Consider the following 20,619-nt stretch of genomic DNA (forward strand, 5'->3'; position numbering starts at 1 on the left):
CGATGGATTCAGATTACAAGAGAGATTCCACTTAAACATTGTGAAGGATTTTCTTACTGAAAGAACTATTCAATTGTGGAACTGACTGCCCTGGAGTATGGTGGGCTCTCCATCTTTGGAGGTCTTTAAATAGGGGTTGTATGGGCATTTTTCAGGGATGCTTTAGTTGTGCATTCTTGGATACTAATGGCTGAACTATATGGCCCTTGTGGTGACTTCCAGCTCCAAGTTTCTATAGTTCTAATATTCTATGGCCCTGGTATATTTTTCCAGAAACAGCACAACACAATTTCTTCAAAGAGGTGAATGCTAATAAGCCAAGAGCACATTTATAAAGGACAGGATTTACTGAATGCTATACATATTAGTAAAGAACTCACCAGAGATATTGTATGAAAAACAGAAAGGCAAGTGAAGAAGTTGTAATCAACCCAAACAAAGCATAGGAAAAAGATCTAATTAAAATGTAGTTGAGATCGTATCTAGAAGGCAGTAAACCACACCAGCTCTGGATATGGATGTACCTAAGATTTAGAGGTTGATCTCTCTTGATAACAGCTGTTTCTGGAGTTTGGGAGATAATATTATAGCTTAAATTTGCACCAAGAAATGATGTTAACTGAAGCTTCCAACGTGTCCTAGCCAGCAACTAAGCTGCATGGTGTATTTAGGAAGTAAAAAAGTAAGTTTGCAAGCTCTACCTAAATGTGAAATAAGGGCTCTGCAATGCCTGAAAGAGTTATATACCCATGTCACCACCATTCTGATCAGCTGTACAATACCCTATGCCTGATATCTAAGTAAAAAGCCACACACAAACATACTCACACATAGCATGGGATCTCAGATCTCCAAGCAATTTGTCTAACTTTGCTTTTAGTAGTTGGATCTGATGACTTTTAACTTCTGCATAATTATTTGTGTTTTGGGATTGTAACTATGGTGACAATAAGCGTTGCTTAAAAATGGCTTATCAGAAATTTGAACATGCTTTTACCTCAGAAGAATAATCAAGCAGGAAATCACAAGACCTGACAAAGTACTATAGGGCAACTATCATGTGGCCTGATCAAATTTCTCTTCCAAATGCACAACCAGTTTTTGCCAATCAGTCATGACCCAGTTCCACATACCACTTCTTTTATATTGTCAAACTAATGAAGTAAAAAACCTGGGTCAATTGACACTTCCTCCAGGTTACCTTGTAGTACAGTAATTATTAGCCACTTAACTTGGTTCATTCATAAAGAAACTGCAAGGTTGCCTCAAGTTCATCTCAGTGGACTGGAATTCAAGCCTGTGTCATTTTACACTCCCTACCTTTTCAAGCAACTGAAAAACATGAATTTACCATTGCTGGTTTTTTTTTATATATATACTTAAGGATGGAAGTAAATGTAAATATAAACATTCTTCATCTTCATTTTTTAGGAATAACCAAATTACTTGGATATTTTATTTCAAAGACATATATGTTGCCTTTCAAGGCAAAACCCTATCCTACAGGAATTATATATTATCTGCTTGCTGAGGTGCATTACATTTTATTAAACTCAATGAGAATTTAATCCTGAGTGTTAATAAAGACAGCTTGGATCAGGTCATGCTTCTAAGCCCATTTACTAGGAAGAAAGTGAAAATCGTCCCTTCCGATTCATGGGGGATCCGCAATAGATCCCCCCTGCAAATCAGTTAAATCGCTAATATTGGAGCCCCATTGATTACAATGAGTGTATGGTCCCATGCGCAGTACGAATCACCTGCCAATATGTCCCTTTCAGGTTGCCATTCATGAAAGACTGAGGGACGCAAACAGCAAGACTGCAAATCGGGAGGGCTGGCTGTATATTGTCACAGGCATTTCTGTCCAGCTAAGGGCCAGAGTGCTTCTGCCCTATCTTTCATTAACAGTGCAATTTCATATATTCATACACAGAAGTACAGCCAATTGAGTTCAGTGGGACTTGTTATTCCCGGGTAAAAGGTCAGAGGATTACAGACTTACCCCTTTGGACCCATCAGAAAATAGATTCGAAGAAACATGAGGAGAACCGGGCTGTGATTTTTTACAGGATTGGGGCCAACAGGTTTACCAACTAGCTGTTCCATTTTGTAGAGCTGTTTTTTAAAAAAAAATCATGTTAATCTTGGTCATGTGGGTAATTTTAAATGTTGTGGGCTGAACTGAATGAAAAGGCGTTTAATTCTCCTGACGCATGCACACACACTGGATGGAGAGGTCATTGTGGGGTTGCAGGAGGGAAAAGAAAGGATGGTGGGATGAGGAAACCTGGTGAGAACTGCAAGTTCTGTCCATAAACACTGTTCCTAAAAGGAGTAGGTTTCACTGAACTCAATCTCACTTACTTTTGAGATAACAGAGATTTAATTGCTCTGTAAACTTCACTTGAAAAATCAATGCCATACACTGTTACCAGCCAGTAAATACCACTGAACGCAATGGGATTGACATTTGTGCAAATGTAGCAAAGGCTTCCATGTTTGACATGCCATTACCTTCTACATACCATATACAAGTGACCTTGCTCTAGAATCCATACTGTTCAAACCAGAAGTAATTCATCCAATCCCAACGGGAAGAACATCTTCAGATAACTGCAGTCAAAGGCAAAATTACAACTATGTTTCAAGTAACTGCATTACCTGTCACATTTTCCCTATTTGTAAACACTCCTTCAGGAGGACTGAACTCAATGGGACTTACTTTAGAACAGAGAGGTGTGGGAAGCTTGCACTGTGTTGACCTTGGCAGTGAGCTTCTCACAGGGCAAAGCGTAGCTTACTCATGAGTAAAATTATTTTTAAAAAACAATTTGCCACAAAGGAACCACAGTAAGGTACCAACATATTACTTTCTGTTAAGTCTTTCTCTGGTTTTAGCGTTGTGGCTGAGGACCATAGCTGGGAGAAAGTGTTTCTGAGTTGTTGTTTTGGACTGTATGTGGCTGAGGGATTCTGAACTGTAATCCAAAGAAACAGGAGAACTTTTCCCTAGCTTTGGGGAGGTGTTAACAACTCAAAACAGGAACCTGGGAGGGAGCCCTGTACATGCCATCCAATGAGAGCATGTGTGAGCAAGAAAATTGGCAGGAAAAAAAGAAAGGCTATTGATGGATTTTTTCAGCTTCATTTATATACCGCTTCATACTAAACTAACAGTGTCTAAGCAGTTTACAACTGTAAGCTAATTGCCCCCAACATTCTGGGTACTCATTTTAGTGACCTCGGAAGGACGCAAGCCTGAGACAATCTTGAGCCCTTTTGGTGGGATTGAACTCACAACCTTATGGTTTTGAGTGAGTTGCTGCAGTACAGGCATTTAACCACTGCACTACCAGGCTATGAATATGAGGATATATGTATATTCACATGAATGCCAGGAAGGGAAAAATAAGTACCCACTGTGTCATGTGACCTAAAATAATCCAACACAGTTTATCAATGTGACTTCAGGTGGAGCAAATATGTGGCTGTCAAGACCAATTTGAGTTTGGATTAAAACAGGTGAATGTGATATTAATGGGGTCAAACCTGCTGCACACTGAAGCTGGGATATAACCCTCGTGTGGATTCAGTCCACAATGCATAGCATACTGGATATCAATTAAAACTCAAATCTAAGACAGTAGCAGTTAAAAGAAGAAACAGACTGCACCTTTAAAAACAAACAGAAGAGGAAGCCATACCTGCTATATATAAAAAACCATCTTCTCCCTTCTTCTCTCATTTTTTTCCAATAGAAAAGGAGACACTGCAAAACAAACTCTTGCTGCTGAGACTATTTTCCCTTTCTGCAGCTAACATTAACTCCAGGCAGTGTGGAATAAGGGCCCTCTAGATGTAGTATGAGAATAGTGTTAGATCCTCTCCTCCTTTATGACCCAATCCAGATCAAAATCCCATCAAGATTTTTTTTAAGTAATTTACATTGGGAGGCCTAACGAAATGTGCAGCTCAGACCCTTAATTCCAAGAAAACATGCCTAGGACCAGGTTCATAAATCAGGATTCTTTTATTTTCTGTTTTCAAGGAAAACATGTCTAGGACCAGTCAGGACTCCTATATTCAAGGATATAGCTCCCCATGCCACCAAAATAGTAATTAACCTAAATACATACACCATGGAATGCTGCAAAGCCAAGTTTTCCTTAATCTTGTGGGTGGGGATTGAAAACGAGGCCCATCAGTGCCAGTAGAACTACCTGTGAGATTTTTTGGCTGCCTATCCACCTTCCACCCCCTCCCCATTGAAGTCATTACAAAACATGAATGGAATTCCCCCGTAGGTAGTCTGTGCAATTGTTAAGAGAGATGAGAAGGAAATTTGGGGAACAGGAAACACAGAGAACACACCAAGAATGAACAGACTGGGAATCATCTCTCCAATGCACAGGCAGGGCCTCCGAGAGAAATTTTGCAAGGCGGAACAAGACTGAATTGGGGGCCCAGCTGTTCCTCTCAAAACTGAGGATTTAATAGACCAAATGCACCTTAAATCCTCAGCTACATCTTTTCAATAAAGGTAACAATATCTCATGAAGTTTTAAAGGTGTTGTTTTTCCTTCTTTGTAGAAAAAATATGGTTATGCTAAAATATGAACAAAGTAAACAGCTTTCGGTGAATGGTTATGAAAACATAATTGAATATAGTAGCTCATCTCAGGCTATCTCAATGTGACCACTGGTACACTTTCATAAATGCTTTATTCCCTGTGCTCCAGATAACAGTATACTTTACACTAAACAACAATAAGTTTAATCAACTAATTATATGAGCTTTCTGGCTTTTTCCCCCCCTCAGCTCTCCTGAATTCCCCCGCTCAATAGGCCCTGTACACTGTAGCTGGTTATTTTTACCCAACAAAAATGCAGGATGGTTTTGGGCAAATCATTACTACCAAACAGCTCTGTAACCATCACAGTGATTATAGATCATCAGTCTTTTTTCTGCTCAAAATACTTGGCTGCAAATACAAAAAAAAGCATCCTTCACAACTCAATGGCTGCCAGATGTGCTGAACTACAACTCGCACCATCCCCAGCCAATGTGCCTGCCATTCTACATGAGGAGGGTGGAAGCTGGAGCAGACAGGAAAGTGCAAGGAAAGGACAGGAACTTGAGTCCACATAGCAGGATGGGATTTTTCTCAGTGTGTTACAGAATATGTGTGTGAAATAGTCCTAAAAGTCTTACACAGCATTGACCTTGATAGGAACTTTCACCATCACATTCAAGGCTGAGAATCAATTAAGGAAAAGACATCGGCCAGTGGTATACATTTAAGGCCAATGATAGACAACCTATAGCCCTCCAGATGCTGTTAGACTACAACTTCCAGCATTTATCATCACCAGTTAATACTGGCTAAGATTGGATACAATGTAGTTCCTATTGTTCCCTCTCCTCCACCACCACCACCCCCAATCTGCCAGATTTCAGATGTGAACAATTAGCTTCACAATAGGTTGTTTTTAAGTAAGCCTTCCAGTCTTACCAGTGATGAAAATACTCCCATGGGAGCCTTTTGCAGCAATAATTTTTGCTCTGCCTCAGACATTTTTGCCTGTCACTAGCAGGCAAATTTAACTGTCTTTCAGAAAGATTACATTCTATATCCAGTTGGCAGATGAAATCAGATTAAACCATTTCTCTGAAGGATGGTTTATCCATTCAGTGTTAGATTGCTCTTCTCTTCTCTTGTCGTTTGTCACAACAAGCATCTGCCTTTGGGTTCCCTGCTAGAATTTTATTAAGGAAAAAAATGTTGGCCTTCGTTTATATGCACATTCATACAGGTATGTGTATATATTTATGTATTAGTTGACAAGCATGAAGGTAGCCCCTTAATTTCTTTTGTAATGCACATTATGTGCAATTTACTATTCATCAGAATTTTTTTGCCAAGTCTCCATATGTGCAGGACTACAACTTTTATCACTCCCAGTCAGCATGGTCATCTCAATTGGTTATGATAGCTTGAGAAAATATGAATAGTCTTGTGGGTATGTGTGTAAGTTGTTTGCCTTCAAGTTATTTCCAACTTATGGTGACCCTAAGGTGAATTCATCATGGGTTTTTTGGCAAGTTTCTTTAGAGGGGGTTTGCCATTGCCATTCTCTGAGTCTAGAGAGTGTGACTTGCCCAAGGTTACCCAGTGGGGTTTCATGGCAAAGTGGGGATTCAAACCCTGGTCTCCAGAGCTCTAATCCAACGTTCAAAACACAACACCATGCTGGTTCATTAAGGCTGTGTTAGGGGGCATTCACACATATGTTTTTGTCCCGTGGGGATCTGGATCTCTGCGGTGATGTAATTCAGGATTGATGTTCCCACTACGTTTAATGTGACCGAATCTCTCTGAGGCATTTAAATCTTCTCCAACATTCACATGCCCCACTTCACTTCAACATGGAGGTGTCTCCATGTCCGGGAACAACCCCTGTGATGCAGATCAATTTGGTAGCTTGCTTACACTACCAAAGATCCAGATCACTCCAGACCTTTAAAAAAGATATGCTTAAGAAGCCAGTGTCAAATACATTAGGTTAAGCAGGTTTTTCTGTGCCCCTCCCCACAAACGGCGCTTGGTGCATTCGGGGCCAGTGGGAACGTTATGGAAATAACCCGGTTTCACACCAGGTTATTTCTGTAGTGTGACTGGGGCCTTAGAGGATAACAAAACTGGAAGACAGACCAATGAAAAATTATGTTTACTAACAATGATGACTCAATAATGAAATTATGTATCAATGTATTTTATTAGATCCACCACAAGAAAACAGTAACTTCTTGATATTGAGAGATGAATAAAAAAAAGAATGAATAACCAGAACCCTACTGGGCCTTTTCCAATGCATAACTACCATAGTTACAAAGCTATGTGGTGAATTACAGACTCAGGGTTCATCTATACTGTAGAAATAATGCAGTTTGACACCACTTTAAGTGCCATGGCTCCATCCAACAGAATCCTGAAATTTGTAATTTTGTGGGGCACCAGCACTCTTTGGCAGACAAGACCTTGTGAAACTACAAACACCAGGATTCCATACACTGGAGCTATAGCACTTAAAGTGGTATCCAACTGCATTCTTTCTACATTGTAGATGCACCCTCAGAGACTAAAAAAAATGAAGTGGCAAACATAATTTTCAGCAAAAGGCTGTCTGGAACAGGCAAGTCAAAAGCCAGAATAGCAGTTTAATCAAAAGAACTGGATTTCTACAAAGTCACCACCCATGAAGTTTAGAGCCTGGCAGAGGAACTCTTCACTACATGAAAATCAAATGGAGCAAATATGCATGACTTTTATGCTGGCACAACACGATCAGTTCTAGAATGGGCAGCTCACTCTGAAACCTTGACTAGTAGCTATTTCCAAAGGCAGTGGTGTACATTCCACTGCAGCTGCCTAACATGGCAACTCTGCAGTCATGTCCATAATGGTCAGGCAGCTGTCATATCATCAAACCAATTCTAGAAGCTTCATCTCCATCAGGGTCAGGTGTTTTGTCAAATTAGCACCTGGTACAGCTACTGAGAGCTGGCATGGTGTAGTGTATTGAGCATTGGACTAAGAACCTGGAGACTAGAGTTCAATTCCTCACTCAGCCATGGAAACCCACTGGGTGACCTTGGATGATTCATGCACTCTCAGCCCCATAAAACCCAGTGATAGACATGCCTTAGGGTCACTGTAAGTTGTAAATGTCCTGAAGGGATACAATAACAACAGCAGCAGCAGCAGCTACTGTGAGGCCTGGAACTAAGCTGAGAAGGGAAAGTGGATCCTTAGTGGAGTGGAAGAAAATATCATTATTCCTGTTAATCCAGAAGCCCCAGCATTCCACATCTGCAACCCTTGGCTGCACTGCACTACTCCACTAGGTCTCAATTTGGAAAAATGGGTAAATGTTCCAAGACATCTGCAGAATAAACTTTAGCTATTTGTTTCTAAATGAGGCTTTGAGTAAGGAAACCTAAAGTCAAGAGCAATGCAAAGAGCTACAATTATTATTCTTGGTATGAGGTTACTAAATGAATCCAGGCTCACCTGATGTCAATCACCATTAATCCACCACAAAAGAATAACATTAAACCTAATTGGGAGAGGTAATTTCTATTATGATTTTATGATAAGCTTACCAATTACTATAATTATAAGCTAACCATTACTTTTAAATCCCAGGTAAAATGGAGAAGTACACTGTTTTTTTTTCATGGGTTTCCCACTTCCGGGTTGAACCTATCACAGATTTCAGAATGTGGAAAGTGAGGTGAGCTAGAAAGGAAGGAGACAAATAGATTAACTGTTGGTATATCATGAATGTGCATGAATTCTGGCCAGCTACAAGCAGGAGGATAGGAGAATGAATGTGGTACAGCTAAGGGAAAAGTTGGAAATGATTCATTTAGAGTTGCCAGATAGAAAACTAGTAACAAGCAAGACCTGCTAAAATTTCCTCTTCTGCACAAACGTTATAGGTACAGTTTTCAATCTGGCATGTGTGAAGAGCAACATTTGCTGAAATTCCATCTTCTGCACATTAAAGGTATAGAAGCCCTCTCCAGATTTCCCTCTGGTAAGCCTGGACACAACTACAACAAAGTAGTAGTAGTAACATTTATTCGGTCATTGGCCAATACAAAAATTGATAAAATAATAATTGCACAGTACAGTTATTACAATTGTTAAAACAATTTCAAATACAATTTCAGATCAACTATAGACATTTCAGTTTCCATCAACCAGTTGGGGGTGTAATTTGCATACAATATAGCAAAATTTTGCTACTTGTGAACAACATTTGGTTTCCGATTATCCAGAAGATACGTAACATAAATAAAAAGTGTCAGTATGACCAGGGTATTTATTTACAAAGTAAAATAAGGATAGTGAGTCAGCTTAATATTGTTGTTGTTGTTAATTGTCTTTGAGTTATCTTCGACCCATGGCTAACCCAATGGCGCCCCTGCACCAGGTGCCACCCGGTGTGTAGGGTGGGGCTTCCGTGGGTGTTATATGGTCCCTGCTTCTGTGCCGCCCCATCCTTTTCCTGATGAGGAAAAAGACAGGATGGCATGGGGGGTGGGGTGGGGTGAGAATGTGCATAGGGAATGTGGGACGGCATGGGAGAGTGCGTGGAATGCATGGGGCGATGTCATGGGTATGGCATAAGGGGAGCATGGGGGGAGGGCCCAACCTGGTGTCACCCCCTTCTAGGGTGTCACCCAGTGTGGACCACACCACTGCACCCTCCCTATGATGATACTGGACTACCATATCTATGAGGGACCTCAACTGCCTTGCTCAGCTCCTGCAGACTCTTGGCCCCAGTTTCTCTGATTGAGTCTATATACCTGAAATATTAGTATTGTTTATGTTTAAAGAAAAATCTTGATGACAAAACATATGTAACCACTATTTTGCAAAAGGAATTACTAGGAATTACTTGTCTGTTTTAGAAACTCCTTGTTTCACTTAATATAAGCCAGAGTGAGGGGCTATACAGATTGCCCCTAAGGAGTGGCATGTAGCCGCCCCTTTCCTGGCCAGATCGGGGCTGTGACAACCTCATGCCGCGGCCCCAATCCAGCCTCTGTAGAGCACAAAAAGGAGGTGCAAAAAGTGGCTCCTTTTTGTCCCCTCCAAAGGGTGCCATAGCCGCGGCAGCGTGGTTCTATGTCACCCCTTCAGTGCTGCATCATTTGGTTGAAGTGCCAGAGGTGCATCATGATGGCGTGTACCGTCTGGACCAGCACATGCCAAAATGGCACCATGGGGACAGAGGTAGGGCAAGCATCGTCAGGATGCCAAGCCCTGACTCCGCCCACAGACTGGCACTTTCTGCCGGTCTGTATAGGGCCTGAATTCTAAAGAAGGACTAAGTTTGGTGAAAGTGTGCTCTGTCACAATGGGCTTCATTTTGCCACCTAATTTAAAACAGAACTAAACATTTATTATGTCTACAGTGAATACATGCAAGCTTTAAGAGAAACTGTCTTACATCCCAATCCTAAGTATGTTTATTTTTAAATGAGACTCATTTATCCAGGATAACTATGATTTTCTCACTGTGTATTTTCTCCACAAGGAACTGTGGAGTCTATTAGAATTCCCTATATGAAACATATTTTACAAAAAACGTTTCTGATTCATTATTAATAGTATATTTTTAGGTGTTAAGTAAAGACAGTTATACCATTAAAAGGTAATAGAAGAGCAACACTTCCGGTTGTGATGGCGCCTCACTAGGACGAACTCCGAGGAGGCTGCGGAGACGTCCCAACTTAAGGCAGAGTCCCAGACCCAGAAACGGATTTTGGGGATCGGGAAATTCCCCTGATTGACGAGGGAATCAGAGGGGGCTCGATGGAAGACCCAACCCGAACTGGAACTGCTCCGCAGAGTAAGTTCTAGCCGCTACGTGGCAGGACGGAAAAGCCGGGATGGGGGGTCTGTAGAGCAATCCACGCTCTGCCTAAGTATAGCGATAGATTCGCACAGAGTCGCCTCCAATTTAAGATATTTTTTAATTAAAGAAGTGGATAAAGGAAGAGGCTGCTAAATCCTTCTAGGCTGATCACAGCTACAGAAATCGCATTGAATCGGAGGAAGAAGAAAGTGGTGTCGGAGTCGCAGTTTAAAGATTTAAAGTGGAATACAAGAATAAATTTTCTCCCAGTGGAGTCGTTTTCCCAATTTGTGAAGGACTGAGAGATACTCTCTTTAAGTACTGATCCTTGGTCTTTTAAAGTCTTTTAAAGTCTCTTCCATAATTTGCTCATTGCTAGATACTGGACTTTTCTCCTTGTTAGTTATCTACTCCTCCCCCCTCTCGAAACTTAAAGTGGAATCCATAACGGGGAAGACTGTTAAGATAACACGTTTAAGAAAATAAAGAGTTAATGGACTGACCTTGAGAAGCTACTTGGATCTGGAAGAGATAAGGGGAAGGAGAAGTGGAGGAGTGGAGGAGTCTGAGAGAGGGAGCTTGAGACGGGAGGGGTGGAGAGAGAGTGGAGACCGCGCGGTTCGGAAGAGGAAGAATAGAGAGACGTGGGAAAGAGTGTTGACGGAAGAAGAATTGGAGGACTGACTTGAGGAAACGAGTTGAGGGATAGAGCGACGACGGAAGAAGGTCCGGAGGAAATATAGGGAGGAAATAAAGGACAGAGTGTCAACGGAAGAAGGTCGGGAGGATTGCCAGAAAGGAAAAGAGTGGCGAGATAGAGTGACAACGGAAGAAGGTCCGGAGGGAAATAAAGGAAAGAAACTAAGGATAGAGTGTCAACGGAAGAAGGTCGGGAGGACTGGCAGAAAGGAAAAGAGTGGGGGGATAGAGGGACAACGGAAGAAGGTCACTAGGAAAGACAATAAAAGTGACAGGGTGTTGACGGAAGAAGGTCTGGAGGACTGAAATAAAGAAAGAGAGGCGTAGGACAGAGTGACGACGGAAGAAGGCTAGAGGGAGATAAAAGGACAGAGCGGCGACAGAAGAAGGTTCGGAGGACTGTGGGGAGAGAAATAGAGATTGAGTATAAAGTGATAACGAAAGAAGGCCGGCAGGGGAAGGGAGGTAGTAGAAAGGTAGTCTTAATGATTAAGAGGCAGTAAGGAAGAAGGGAGAATTCCTAACACTTTATTTTTAAGGGGATAACGCAGAGAGAAAATATTATTATTAAGGACAAACCAAGAAGGGTAATTAATTGATGGGGGGGGGGGAAGAGTTTTGTAAAACATAACTGCTCAGAGGAGGCCTAAGAGGAAAATAATTTGACAGTGTAATAATTTCAAAATTATAAAATTACAAATTATTTGTGAAAGTTAGGCTGTTATTTTGGGGGGATAATCTATTTTATATAGAAATTTGCTATAAATGTACTTCTAATTTTGGGCTAATTAGATAATTGTTAAATTTGCTACTGGTGTGGTGTATAGGCTGTGGCTGTAATCTAATTTAATACAGCTGCGGAACTACATTGAACTGAAAACGCCTGTAACTCAAAAATTTGCTACTGGTGTAATTTTTTATTTATTTATTTATTTCTCTCTCTCTCCCCTCTTCTCCCTTTTTTGGTTCCCATCGCATCTTAAGAATATTTAAGATTTAAGTAAGGTCGGGCTCCCAATATTATTGTGAGGTTGTTGACTCTGACTTTTCTTTATTCTGTCTTTTGATTAAAGGAAGGGGAAAGGTACTGTGTTTGTGGAAAGAAAAGTTTTAGGAAGATAGAATGACAACTAGAAGTCAGACACAAAAAGCCATTCAACAGGCCCTGATTCAAAGGAAATTATCAACTGATTTATCTAAAAGTTCTGATATGAATCAACTTATCCTGGAAAAATTAGAAAGTTTATCAAATAATTTGACTGCTAATTTGGCAAAAGAAATGAACAATTTTAAAAGAGAAATTAAACAGGAAATTTGAGCAGACTTAAGAGAAATCAATCAGAAAGTGGATACACTAATTGCTGAAAATCATAAAATTATACAAAGAGTTGAAATTGTGGAATTTAGGACCGAAAAATTGGAGACAGAGTTGGCAAAAATATCATTAAAAAAAGAAGAAGAACTCGATGAGAAAGCTGCATGGGAACAAAAATTGAGAGAAAAGTGTGTAAAAATAAGAGGATTGGTGGAAGAACAGAATGAAAATTTAGCAGAAAATTTGATACCAGAAATTGCGAAATTTTTGAATAAAGACCCAGTATTTTTCGATGATGAAGTGGACAAGATTTATCGAATAAACTCCCTAGTAGCTAAACAGAAGGGCCTCCCGAGGGACGTGGCACTCTATTTTGTTAGGAAAAGAACGAGAGACCTCTTTTTGACCAAGCACAATGAAACACCCTTTTGTTACAAAAACCAAGATTTAAAAATACTGAAGGATATCCCAGGAAGAATATTAAAGAAAAGGAAGGATTACACAGCGCTGACTCTATTCTTGAGAAGAGAAGATATCCCGTATCGCTGGGAGCTGCCAGAGGGACTCTCATTCTGGTGGAATAATAAAAGAACGAAGATTTCCTCACCGGAACAAAGCAGAGCATTCTTGAGAAAAGCTATAGAAAGGAATAAGGAACAGAAGAAAGAAGAAAAAAATCAGACGAAGCATAATAAAGGAAAGAAGAATCCGCAAGAAGGTGAGGAAAGTGATAAGTTAGTGGTAGATCTAAGAGGAAGTGAAGAGGAAGAAGCCACACCAGAAGAGGAGGAACCTGAAGGGAATCCATTGAATGAACCGAATTTAGAGCTAGACTTGCAGGACTTATTGATGGAAGAAGAGAGAATAAGAAGGGAGGAAGATAAGTCCGAAACCGACCTACTGACCGATTGACAGAAAGAGAGCTACAATTTTTAAAATTTGACCACAGATAGTGATTACTACATCTTCTTTTTTTTTAATTAATTTTTGTCCTTAATAAACATTAAATTCATATAATTACTTACAAGAGTGATCTGTGCAGAGTTTGAGAGATACAGTCTGATCATGGCAGAACATCTGAAACTACTATCTTGGAATGTTCAAGGGTTAAATACACCTCAGAAGAGGAAAAAAATATATCATTATTTACAAAAACTCAAATTAGATCTTATTTGCCTACAAGAGACTAGAATTAAGCAAAAAGATAAAAAATATCTGAGATGTGTAAAATTGGGTCAGGAATTTATTGCGGCATCAAGAGTTAAAAGAAAAGGGGTGGTAATATATGTAAACCCGAAATTGGAAGCTAAAGAAATTTTTAGTGACCCAGAAGGTCACTTTATCTTGATAGAATTAAGGGAAAGAAATCAGAGAATGTTGGTGGCAGGAGTTTATGGCCCATTAGAAAATAAAAGTAAATTCTATAAAAGACTTAAGGGAAAACTATTGGAAGAAGAATATGACTCGTTAGTTATGATGGGAGACTGGAATGGAGTAATCGATCCCAATGTAGATAGGTTTTCGGAAAAAAAAATCAAAAAACAACAAGGTAAACTACCAAGGGAATTTTTTGATATGATTGATATCTTGGTGTTAGAAGACACTTGGAGATGTAAAAATGGGAACAATAAAGACTTCACTTTCTTCTCCATTCCACACAAGACATGGTCAAGGATCGATATGATCCTGATATCTTCACACCTACTATCAAGGGTTCAAAAGGCAAGTATACTTCCCAGACTGCTGTCGGCTCACAATCCCGTACAAATTAATTTGTTGGTAGGCAAAAAAGAATTTAATTGGAAACTGAATAATTTGTTGTTAAAAAGTGAAGAGTTGGCAAAACAACTGAAAACTAATATTAAGAATTATTTTAATGAAAATCTGGATAAAGGGACCAATTTGCAGGTAGTGTGGGATGATCAGGGGTTGGCTGATTAAAAAAGCTGCCGAAATGAAAAGAATTAAAGAAGAAAAGTTAACTAAATTGAATGAAGAATTGATAAAAACAGAAAAAAAATTAAAAGAAAACCCCAAGAATTCAAATATTTTAAAAGAGGTCAAGAATTTACAAAAACAGATATCTATTATTCTGGTTGAACAAATGGAAAAGAAAGCAAGATTTGTGAAACAAATTTTTTTTGAATCAGCTAATAAACCAGGCAAATTATTAGCTTATCAAATTAAGAAGGAAAGAGCAAAACGCACAATAAAATTATTGAAGGTGGAAAAGAAATGTATCACGGATCAGAAACAAATCAAAGATAGTTTTCTAAATTACTATAGGGATTTGTTTAAGAAACCAATAGTGAAAAAGAATAAAATTGAGAATTACCTGAACTCGGTAAACATAACAGAAATTACGGAGGAATACAAAGATATATTGAACGCAGAAATAACGTTAACAGAAGTAGTACACGCCATTCAAAAAGGGAAATCAGGTAAAACCCCTGGTCCAGATGGCTTTACAAACGAATACTTTAAGACCTGTGTGGAATGCCTTAGAGAACCCTAGATGCAGGTGATGAATGAGGTCCTAAAAGGTAAAATGCCCCAGACATGGTCCCAATCTATAACAGTACTAATCCCAAAAGAAGGGAAAGATTTGACAAACGTTAAAAATTATAGACCTATTGCTTTGTTAAATTCTGATTATAAAATTTTCGTATCTATTTTGGCCGAAAGATTAAAAAAAGTATTAACCAATTGGATCCACTCAGATCAAAGAGGCTTTCTCCCGGGAAGAATGATAAAAGATAACATTAGAGTATTATTAAATCTAATTGATATTCATGAAAAAAGGATAGATAAAAAATTGGCAATGTACTTTATCGACGCGGAGAAAGCTTTTGATAATATACACTGGGATTTTCTGTTTGGGGTATTAAAAAGGATGAGGATTGGAGAAGAATTTCAGAGAGCAATCGAAACAATTTATAAAGATCAATCAACCTCATTGGTAGTTAATGGACAAAGAACCTCTATCTGTAAAATATATAGAGGGGTAAGACAAGGATGTCCTCTTTCACCGCTTCTGTTTATATTAACGTTAGAGGTATTATTAAGTCAAATAAGACAAGAAAAAGCAATAGAAGGATATAAGCAAGGAGGGGAGGAGTACAAACTAAGAGCGTATGCGGATGATTTAGTTCTTTTAATCTCGAACCCGTTAGAAAGTATTGAGGTATTATTAAGAACCCTTAAGAGATTTGGGAAAGTAGCAGGATATAAAGTAAACATTGAAAAAACCAATATATTGACCATGAACTTGGAAAAAGAGGAAAATAAATAATTACAACACAAATCAGGTTTTCAATTGGCTAAAATGGTGAAATACTTAGGGATTTACTTGACAAACAAAAATAGAGATTTATTCAAAAATAATTATGAAAAAATGTGGAAAAAGAATAAAGAGGATTTGAATAGGTGGAAGAAATTGAGTACATCATGGATGGGGAAAATTGCAATCATTAAAATGGCATTATTGCCGAAGTGTATTTTCTTGTTTCAGAATCTTCCGGTAATCATCAGTGATAAAGTATTTCAGGAATGGGAAAAAGAAATTAATAAGTTTATTTGGAACAATAAAAAAGCGAGAGTAAAACTAAGGATTTTACAGGATTCCATAGACAGAGGGGGTTTAGCGGTGCCCAATTTGAAATGGTACTATCATGCGTGTGTTTTAGATTGGGTAACAGATTGGATTAATTTACAAAATAGACGTACAGTAAATCTAGAGAAATTTGAATTAAAATATGGAATCTATGGCTATCTGTTTTACGATAAAACCAAATTAGATAAGAATTTTAACAGTCACATGATTAGAAGAAATATGTTAAAAATCTGGAATAGATATAAAAAGAAATGGTGTACCCAACTGCCACTTTGTGTCTCTCCAAATGAGGCATTATATAAAAGAGAGATCCTTAAAGAAAAGTACTGGATAACATACAAAGATATAACTAAACCACGAGGAGAAGAAAGGCTGTTGAAAACGCAAGAAGAATTGATTGATGAAGGATACTCGTGTAACTGGTTTACATATAGGCAAATTAGAGAACGTTTTTTGTTAGACGTTAAGACTAGTGGAATCGGATCAATGGATAAGGATTTAGAAAAGATAATGATAAACCCTAAAAAAAGAATCTCAAATATATATAACCTAATTAGAAAATTTGAAATGGAGCAAGAAATAGTAAAGGAATATATGGTAAAATGGGCGCAGGATTTAGGGGAACAAATCGATCTGGATGATTGGGAAAAGCTATGGAAAACTAAAATTAGATATTCATCTAGTGTGATGTTAAAAGAAAATGTGTACAAAGTAATGTATAGGTGGTATTTGACACCCTATAAGATGGCAAAAATGTTTAAAATAAAAAAAAAACAGCTGTTGGAAGTGCAAAACGAAAACAGGTACTTTTTTGCATTGTTGGTGGTGGTGTAAAAAGGCAGAGACCTTTTGGAAAAGAATTCATAAAGAAATTAGTAAAATAATAAAGATCAAGGATAAGGTCAGACCCAGGCTGTATCTCTTAAACATGACAGACAATTTAAATTTAAACAAAGCCCAAGATAAACTAGTATATTTCCTCACTGTAGCCGCAAGAATAACCTGGGCCAAATATTGGAAGAAGGATACCATTCCGACTGTGGAAGAATGGAGATTTAAAGTTATGGAAATATGCGAGATGGAGAAGTTGTCCGCTATAGTTGGTAATAGAGACATGGACAGATTTTTTGAAGTTTGGAATATGTGGAAAGAATACCTTTGGAAACAGAAAGAGAGTATGACTTTACAGAATTTTGAATTATAAGAAGCCATTTTTTTTCTTTTTCTCCTCTCCTTTATATAAAGTAGATGAGTAAGGGATAATGATCCCAGGGAAGAATGATTTATAGTTGATTAGTAGCAGCCCTCCATCACTGATATCCTGTGATAAAGATTCGATGGTTGGATTAATTAGGGATAAGAAATAGTTAGTACAGTGGTACCCCGGGTTACGAAATTAATTCGTTCCGCCGCCGCTTTCGTAACCCGGAAACTTTCGCTAGCCGAAAAGCCCATAGGCGCTAATAGCGAAAGCCGCGATTCCGTGTGAAATCGCGCCGAAAAGCACCAAAAATTTTCTTCGTAACCCGGAATAACCTTCGTAACCTGGAACTCTTTAATTGAATGGATTTTCTTCGTAACCCGGAAATTTCGTAAGGCGGCGCATTCGTATCCCGGGGTACCACTGTATAATGTATAGTGAGTTAATATTAGAAGGTTTTGGTAATAGCCCAAGGAAGAGGGAGGTTAGATTGTAAGTTATAGTAGATAGTTAAAGAGCAGAAGAAATAATGAGGATAATGTTCTTATTTCTATTTTAAAGGAATGTCTGAAATGCTATGACGATTTATATGTATGTATGTTTTTTTTTTTTTGTAAATAAAATTTTCCAAAAAAAAAAAAAAGGTAATAGAAGAGAGGTCTCTCAATAAATTCAGTAGTACTTACAAAAGTAACTTAAAATACTCTTCTGTTTTAACATATATTTAACACTGAACCTTTCCTCATTGTTCCAGGTTGGTCATGCCAAGAATGCAGTCTTTCAGGAAACAGCATTTTTCTCGTGCATGAGATAGGAAAATTGCATCCTTTGTTCAATCAAGTAAATATAACCATTTCTTCACATGGCTGTATCATGATTTATTTTGCAACATTCAAGAGAGCCAGAAATATAATACAGCAGCCACTATATTGTTAAAACTATCAAGTCCATATTGTTCCATCATAACAAAACATATTAAAATGCTACGTTACAACATACAACCATTATTCTATAATGCCTTCAGCAAAAGCACTTTCCCACCTTTTTACATGCTGTATATTAAGCAAGCTTAATATACAATAAAATATAAAATAGACTAGATCAGACTTTTATAGTCACTGCTAGGCCAAACATTATTCATGTAGCTCATGCTTTCCACAGAAGAAATAACAAGCTGAGACTGCCTCCACACACCTTGTCATACTTTTCTATTGTTAGGTGTAAGGGAATTCTGCAGGACACCACTATAAAGGCTACAGTTTGCATTGTAAACAATGGTTAGCCATTGGCTACATGTGACAATTTTGCAATTTTTTTTCCAATTGACCTCCTCAGCTTGCAGATATTCTCTCATTTGTTCGGTACCCACTTGTTTATGATTGATCCCACTGAACTGAACAGAACTCACTTCTGCAAAGTCATATATAGCAAGGATGGGCATCATGTGACTGCCCTAAATGTTGTTGGGCTGCAATTCCCAGCATTCTTCATCATCACCTATATCACAGATACTGGCAGTTACAGTCAGCAAGCTCTGAAGGACTTGATTATGTGGAAGCTGTCCTTATTCAGCTAAAGTACATACTACTGAGTCACTTGTATACCTGTAAAATCAATTATTTATATGTTTTGCTGTTGTGTGCCTTCAAGTTGTTTCTGACTTATGGTGACCCTATGGCAAAAATATGGGGTTTTCTGGGCAAGATTTGCTCAGAGGGGATTTTTGTTTGCTATCCTCTGAGGCTGAGAGAGTGTGACTTGCCCAAGGTCACCCAGCAAGTTTCCATGGCTGAGTGGGGATTTGAATCCTGGTCTCCAGAATTATGGCCCAACATTCAAACCACTTCACCACACTGGCTCACCCATACAATACTGAAGGAAGCATTCTAGCAGTTTTACATGTACCTGTTGACGCAGTGAGATCCTACCATGTAGAGCCAATCAGACATGGGAACTTTATGGTCCTCTATATGTCAGCAGCATCGTTTAATGATATTGCAGGCAGAAGGTGGAAGAATCAACTGAAAGAGCAAGATTTGTTTTGCCACTGTGTAAGGGACAAACATCCCAAGGCCACAAATGAAGGAATGTTTTTCACTATTATATAGAAAGCCTCAGGGTGCCACAGTGGTACCCTTGTAAAACTGCGCTTAAAAGAAAAATCCTTGAAAGCAGTAGCAGCAATGTAGTTTTACAGCATCTGGTTCCCAATGGCGGGATTTAAATAATCTGAAGTGTTCCAAGGATCAACACACTAGGCAGGGCTCATCTGATATAAGCTGATCACTGGATTTACTCCTCTAGTACTTGAGATGATATGGACATGACACGATACACAGCCATTATTAGGGGTGAAGCTCTAATAAAGCTGTACTAATGAGTACCATTTGGGAACCTTCCATTACCATTAACCATATCAAGAAGGATGCTGCTCAAGAATGAAAATGCAAGCACAAAAGAGAAGCCAAAAGTTGTGAGGAAATACTAGGAAAATTAAAGATATTAAGGATGGAAATCAGAAACAAAAGGAAAAAGATTGCTCCCACCTATCCCAGGCATTAAGAGAGTTTGGTTTAGGACAGTGGACACTCCTTGCAGGGGTGAGGAACTGATTAAGATAGTAAGCCCCAAGAGACTTGTAGAAATTAAAGGATTCCCAAAAGCTTTATATTTATAGGTATCGAAGCAAGATGGCTAGAAGGTAGGTGGTATAGAACATGGAGCAAATACGACCAAAAATGGATGAGGGCTCTTCATTGCGCCTCTTAAATAACAGTGAGGCCAGTCAAAAGGCTTACTGTGCTTCTAGGATTTCATTCTCAACATGCCACCCAGGTGGTTTATTCGAAGAGGTGAGTAGTTTTGAGGATTGGTCCCAGAGAGAGCAGGAATGGAGCCCTAAGCTACTTGCTGTGAAAAATTTGCTGGGCACTTTGAAGAGAAAGTGGTATGTATTCATTTAGAACTTGATACCACTTGATATCACTGGGAAGTCTCCAGTGCACTGTCTGTTCAGATTCTTTGGGATCAGTTTCAGTTATTGTGGCCTGAGGATGTGGGCAAGATACTTGAATTAGTCTATCCCACTACATGTAAGCCTGACTTTTGTCCATTTTGGCTTTTAAGATCTAGTAAAATGAAATTGGTTGGTAAACTAACAGGGGGTAGTGCCTACTGCTATGAAGAATGCTGTAATGAACCCTCTCCTGAAAAGAAACTCTCTTGAGAACTACCATCCCATTGATTATCATCTTTCTGGGCAAGGTGCTTGCATGTATGATGGCTGGGCAACCTCAAGCGTTCTTGGAAGAAACAGATAACCTGGAACCATTTCAGTTTTGTTTCAGGCTAGGG

General features: G+C 38.8%; 1 protein-coding gene across 7 annotated transcripts in view; it reads right to left on the bottom strand.

Annotated features, from left to right (window-relative positions):
- LYPD6B (LY6/PLAUR domain containing 6B) overlaps positions 1 to 20,619 on the bottom strand; it is a 101,543-nt gene that overhangs the window by 62,734 nt on the left and 18,190 nt on the right. For 2 of the 7 annotated variants that reach the window (XM_089520055.1, XM_089520050.1), the window contains exon 1: positions 2,006 to 2,055. The exons of 2 other annotated variants lie outside the window; for them this stretch is intronic. In XM_089520055.1, coding sequence (XP_089376181.1) covers positions 2,006 to 2,043 — 38 coding nt within the window. In that variant the 5' untranslated portion in view covers positions 2,044 to 2,055. Of the gene's footprint in view, positions 1 to 2,005; positions 2,056 to 2,528; positions 2,617 to 2,725; positions 2,761 to 8,197; positions 8,262 to 20,619 lie in introns of those variants that run through there. 3 more of the 7 variants (XM_089520053.1, XM_089520052.1, XM_089520054.1) reach the window with 3 other exon arrangements.

This window comes from Sceloporus occidentalis, unplaced genomic scaffold, assembly GCF_023333645.1.
Source record: "Sceloporus occidentalis isolate IW3139 unplaced genomic scaffold, rSceOcc1.0.p SCAF_4, whole genome shotgun sequence".
NCBI lineage: Eukaryota > Metazoa > Chordata > Lepidosauria > Squamata > Phrynosomatidae > Sceloporus > Sceloporus occidentalis.